The sequence below is a fragment of the Astatotilapia calliptera genome, chromosome 2 (genome assembly GCF_900246225.1).
Source record: "Astatotilapia calliptera chromosome 2, fAstCal1.2, whole genome shotgun sequence".
Classification (NCBI taxonomy): Eukaryota; Metazoa; Chordata; class Actinopteri; order Cichliformes; family Cichlidae; genus Astatotilapia; species Astatotilapia calliptera.
Genome location: NC_039303.1, coordinates 28,927,241 through 28,933,240, shown reverse-complemented (window position 1 = coordinate 28,933,240; position 6,000 = coordinate 28,927,241). Strand labels below are relative to the sequence as shown.

The window sequence follows — 6,000 nt, the reverse complement described above, 5'->3', positions numbered from 1 at the left end:
CCTGACTCTCTGCATTTGAAGCTTTCCTAGCAGCCTCTCCATGGTTCTCTCTCTCTCTCTCTCTCTCTCTCTCTCTCTCTCTCTCTCTCTCTCTCTCTCTCTCTCTCTCTATCTATGTAATTTGAACAATATTGTCAAATGTCAAACGTAATATTAACCGACTCCGTCCCTTCCTTACTCCCCATGCTGCTGCCATCCTTGTCCTTAGTCTTATTCATCTTACTGTTCCGTCCTCACACCTTATTACTATGGGGAACAGAGCTTTCAGTCGCTCTGCTTCCCGGCTCTGGAACTCTCTTCCTCCTGCACTAAGAAATATTGACTCCCTTTCTATTTTAAGACACAGCTCAAAACACATCTGTTTAAACTGGCTTATTCGCTTTAATGCTAATTTTATCTGTTGTCAAGCTCTGTTTTGTAATTTTAACTTCTTTTATGTATTTTATGACAACTGTTCCTTTTATTAATTTTGTTTTTTGTAAGGTGACCTTGGGTTTTTGAAAGGCGCCCTCAAATAAAATGCATTATTATTATTATTATTATTATTATTATTATTAAATGTATTAATAACAACAACAACAATTAACCTTTAATAAAAAATATTATTATTGTTCGTGGACCTAACAGCCCCTCGCCAATCTTTTATCGAACTGAGGGGCTGAGGCCGAGTCACACCGAACCCTCTTGTTCGATATTTTAACAATAATTTCCGTAAAACCCTTAAACGCATCACTAGTGCGCTGAAGGAAACTCCCTTTGGGTGGGCTTACAAAATGTTTCTCCGTTTTGCGACTTTAACAGCGTACCGGCGCGTATTAACTTTGTAACCTTCTTCTACTACCCATGTATTTATGTAGGGTAGGTGTAATATGAAGTCTATATACTAAAAGAGGTACAAATGAACCCCAAACGCAGGGTGCTTTGTGCCTAACTGTTTATTCGAGACTCGGAATCTCTGAATCCCTGCACATCATCATGATCTTATTGCTGCTTCTAGTTGCCAGTCTTGGTGTTGGTAAGTAAGGAAGCTCATTTCCACGTTAGTAAAGCAGCTTTAATAATGCTGAAGTCTGGGACTCAGCATCAGTGCTCAGGATCACCCTTTATTATTGTATTTAAGTGCAATTTTCTTAACTCTGATAACACGGTATAATTATGAACATGTCAATGTAAATATGCCAGAATTAGCAAAAGTAATTTGCAATAACAACATACATTAATAATTTTTCTCTCCTCTCCAGGCCTTGAAAATGTTGAAAATTATGAAGTGGAGTATGGAAACAGATTCAGGATGAGGGTGTCAAGAAGGGTTCACTTTATCGAGTTAATCCCCAAGAACAAATCAGAAGGGACGATCTTGTGGGAACGTGACGAAGATCAGCCCAAAGAGGGCAGTAGATGGAAGATGACTGAGACCTTATATACCATCAGTTCTTTAGCCCAAAAAGACAGTGGCCGCTACATATTCAAAGACAACTATGGGGAATTGATGCATGCGAAGATCATTGACGTAAAAGGTGTGGATCTTTTTAGTCCTTGATTTATCTAATGTTTTTTTTCTTTTTCTACAGGTGTGCTAAACTTTTACCACAAGCCTATAGTTAGATTGACCTACAAATCAATGAGAGTGTAACACTACTGTAACAGCACATTTAAAGTCTCTAAAGCCAAACTGCGGTATATAACAAATATGCATTTAGTTAAGTCATATAGCTCTATACTCTGTAAACTGGATTTTATAAAGTCCACCAGAGCAATGCAAATCTAAAGCTCAGTAAAGGACATATGGGTTGGTTCGTTTTAAGCCTTTTTAAAAGGACAGGTTCTGGTTTTATGGAGATTCTCACAGCTCATCTTCAGAAGCATCATACACGACAGTAACTTAATTTTCCTTAAATCGGACACAAAACCCCCCAAAAAACTTACACCACGAACCAAGACAAAGTTGAACACATCATATACTTAAAAACCCCGTCCACTGCAGGGGAAATCACCATGTGCAACTGAGGGGGAAACGTTGATAAAAGTCCTATAGACACCCTACAATGAGTTGAAATATTAACTTGTTATTTATTTCTCCATATGTAATTTTTGTCATTTGTATTGTGTCACTTTGTATGTCCCTCACGATTTCCCGTCATCAACCCCTCCCCTAGAGCTGCCCCTGCTTCCTACAGATTCCTCATGCATTAGTGCATTAACTTAAAAATCACTTTAATATTTTCTTTATCAGAGGTCACAAAGAGCTATACCCTGGAGACTAATCAAGTCCTGAACATCACTTTTGATCTGGAACCGCACTCCTGCAACATTTACTTCTTCCCTGGCGAAAACAGTAAGACTGCAATAGTCCTTAAGGGCAGACTGCAGCATGATTTGAAACAAGTGGATTGCGTGGGGTTTGAGCTTTTAAAGCCATGTGGGATTGTACACAAGGCCATCCAAAAGACATGCAGTGGATGGTTTGAAGTCAGAGATGATAATGATGACAAAGCCTTGGTAGTTTTCCTGGAAATGGAAGGTAAATAAACTAAGATCATTTTCATTATACAGTATAGTTTGCTTTGGGCTGATTAACAGACTTTGTTTCAGAGCCACAGTTCAGTCAGGCTTACCTCGGTATTGGTGGTGGTGCGTTGTTCTTCACACTGTGCTGGTGTTGCTGCAAGTACTGCTGTTGTGGTGAGAGATCCTCAGCAAAGGAGAACTCAGAAGCAGCTGCAGAGAATGATAGCGAGCCTGCTGTGTATTACCATGAGGTGAACATGATCTGCTATTTTTTTGCTTTTTGTGTATTTATTTTTTTTTAGTTGTGTTTATATTGTCTGTTTAAATCGAACTGCAGTTTGAGCCTGTGGGTCCGGGATCAAACCAGCACTGTGAACTCTCTAATCCACCCAACACTGATGAGGCTCCTGATGCTCCAGTTGACCTGCTGGTTAGTGTATGAACTCAACTCCTGAGCCATTTTTATTCTCCTCTCTTTCCTGCTATTAATGTGTGTTGTTGAACTCTGCAGATACACAGTTCTGCTGCTACGGATTCTCCACCTGCTTATTGTGAGGTGAGACCTAAGTGCATGTTCAATGCAGTTTTGAAACTTCTTTAAACTTAGAAACGAGACTTGGTTTAAAGGCTAAATGTGCAGTGACACGTCTGTCTTTTTCCTCCAGGTTACACCGCCAGCGAAGCAGGAAGAGGCTCCAACCATCACTCCCACCTCCGACCCTGAGCCACGGTTTGAATTGAAGGGGACAATTTTCAATTCTGGTCCGCCACTCAGCTCAGCCTCAACGTACTGTGATGTTTATACCTCAGAAAAATTCATCTTCTTCTAAAAGTCTTGATTTTGAACTGTGTTCTTTAGTACGGTGACGAAGGGATAATTTGACATTTCAGGGAATAGGCTTGCCTGACATCTTTGAGCCAAGAAAAAAAATGTTTTGTAACCACTGGTACATTTACAAATTTATGTTTCTACAGATAGTTTTTTATGGATAAAAAAAACCTTAGAACCAAAAACATTTTGAAGCTTGTGTCTTCACTGCTGCCTGCTGTAGTTCCATATTTATCAAGGAGAAAGAAAATATGTATTTTCGGATTTTCCTCTGTCTTTTTGTTTTTTATGTTGTGATTTTTAAGGGATACGGCACATTAATTAACACTACTGTAAATACATTTTTCTGTTCTCTATAGTTCTGTCAGGAATATGTTATGCATTACAGACCACTGTGAATGTGATATTTTCAGGGAAGATATATGCAGTAGGCACGTTGCAAAAACTGAGGTTTTACAGTTAAATGTGGAATCTGAGTCATATTAACTTAAATAAGGGAACTGTTTTTAGCTCCTGAGAAAGATGCATTCACAGTTTGTATGAAATGTGAGACTGCTAATGAAGACGCTTATTTTAGACTTTTTTGTTATTGTTGCTTGTATGAAGAGTTCATATTTTAGTATTTAATCATATCTTGTACACAAAAAGCAAACTTAGAAATGCAAGGGCCATCAATATGGAAATATTTCTATGCTTTACCAAAGACCTACCCTCCTGACATGTGGTTTATGTTTTGTTTTTATATATTTGATGTATTTGTGTCCATATGTGGGAACTTTTGATCTGTTACATTTAGTTACAAGTGCAATACCCCTTCATCCTGTGAAAGTACTGTCGATTGTGTGTATTGTGTGTATGTTATTTAAGCACTTTCTGAGAAGACTATATGCTGTAAAACCTTTTAAAAAACCCTTATGGACATATCAGCATGTATTTAGACATCTGTTACATTAAAGCTAGCATTATCCTACCTCTACAACTTGTTTGGTATTTGCATTTGTTCCCCTGCACAGTTTACCTTCACTAATACTTAAAGCACCTCCAACAGTGTCACTAGAGAGCCAAAAGCCCATCCAAGCACATAAATTCCTTTCTGCCATAGCAGCTGGTTCACAGAAGACAGGAAGCAGAGCAGGACTCAAACTACAACTGAGGCTTTTCTGTCTTGAGAATAAAAACAACAGAACCTCAGACCTGTCTGACACGCACAACAAGTAGTCCTGTGTAGAGACATTTAAAAAGGTTTATCAGCTCATGCTTTAAAAACTGGAGTATGTGTTCAAACTAACTTTGTAATAGCAGAAGAAACACACAAAATAAAACTCTAAGCACTAAAACCTCGTGTGACTCATTTAATTTCTTAAAGTTACTTAAAATTAATATGTTTTTGTTTAGCCTTTTCCCACAATAATTGGCAATCTCTGTGTAGGTTATATCAGAGACGTGGGAATCCTATAAAGGCTATAGTATGTATGCTATTGTGTAACAAAAATGTGAAAATATCCACTTCCATTCTTTCACAGCTTGAGTTAGGGTTTGTTTTGCTTTTTAAGTTTTTGGGGAAGTGTAACTAGAAGATTTTCTTTTAAGTAACTAAGAAAAGTTTGGAAGGAGTTGCAAAATCTGCATTTATCTGTGTTTTGGACACCTGGTGAACATATGCCCAATATTTAACGCTCTCTAAATTCTGTTAAGGGAAACAGCTGGCTCTTTAGGTGCTCTAAAGTGTTCATAAGCTAGCTGCTGAATCGGTTTGCCATTTCTGTATAATTAAGTGAAGTTGTGGCCTGGGAAATCCAAATGCATAAAAAGGGTTGCAGAGCTGTGAGAGGAAGAGCTGGTGTCTAATTCTTGCTTTATCCTTTTAATCTTTTAAAAGAAATTCATTTTAGATACATTTAGCTGCAACACTCTATCAGTTTCCTCCTTTTTTCACTAATGTGGTGAGAAAAAAAAGGTTGATTTCACAATAGAATTGTATCTGGTCTGCTTGGCACTCCACCAAAGAACAGCGTAGGAGGATTTTGACTATTGATGGTGAAGGGGAGCAAGCAGAAGTGATAATTTTGGCACTGAGGTCAGGTTGCTCCATTCCCTTGATGTGACAGTGGGGGTGGAGATTGGTGGTAAGAACCCAAAGGATTAAAAAGCTTCCAGATGACAGAGCCGTTGGGACCCAGCCTGGCAGATGGGAGTGAAGAGGCATGGCTGTAGCTAATTGAACATAAGTCATCAAATATAAGATGTGTTGCTTGATGCTTGTGCTTATGAAGCCTAATCTAAGATGCCATCAGTGCATGGAAGGTTCTCAATCAGGATAGCTGCCTGATTACGCTGGGTTACGCTGGTCTGGCAGTTGGTCAACCACTTCAGCCCAGACAAAAATATCAGTTGGATTGGCTGCTGTAATGGACTTTCCCTTAGTGATACCAGAAGGTCAAAGATTGTACTTTTGCATCTCAATGGTTCACCATTCATCATTCTTTGATGGTTGACCCCCAGGAATGTGTACCAAAGGAACAGAATACTTTGCTTTTTTTGCACAGTGCTTGCAAAGGAAACAACATTTTCATTTAGCTCAGTTGTCACTGTGGAAACTGTGGTCATGGTAAGCAGCTGGCTGAAATGCACACAGAGTTTGCATGACTGAAGCTTTTCTCTTT

General features: G+C 38.8%; 1 protein-coding gene across 1 annotated transcript; it reads left to right on the top strand.

The window, feature by feature from the left end:
- The first annotated feature begins 765 nt into the window (after nucleotides 1-765).
- Nucleotides 766-4,656, top strand: LOC113036450 (uncharacterized). The gene is made up of 7 exons (XM_026192828.1): nucleotides 766-1,015; nucleotides 1,242-1,517; nucleotides 2,234-2,521; nucleotides 2,593-2,759; nucleotides 2,846-2,938; nucleotides 3,020-3,064; nucleotides 3,174-4,656. The coding sequence occupies exons 1-7, from the start codon at nucleotides 976-978 to the stop codon at nucleotides 3,336-3,338; spliced, it is 1,074 nt and encodes a 357-aa protein (XP_026048613.1). The 5' UTR covers nucleotides 766-975; the 3' UTR covers nucleotides 3,339-4,656.
- The last annotated feature ends 1,344 nt before the right edge of the window (nucleotides 4,657-6,000 follow it).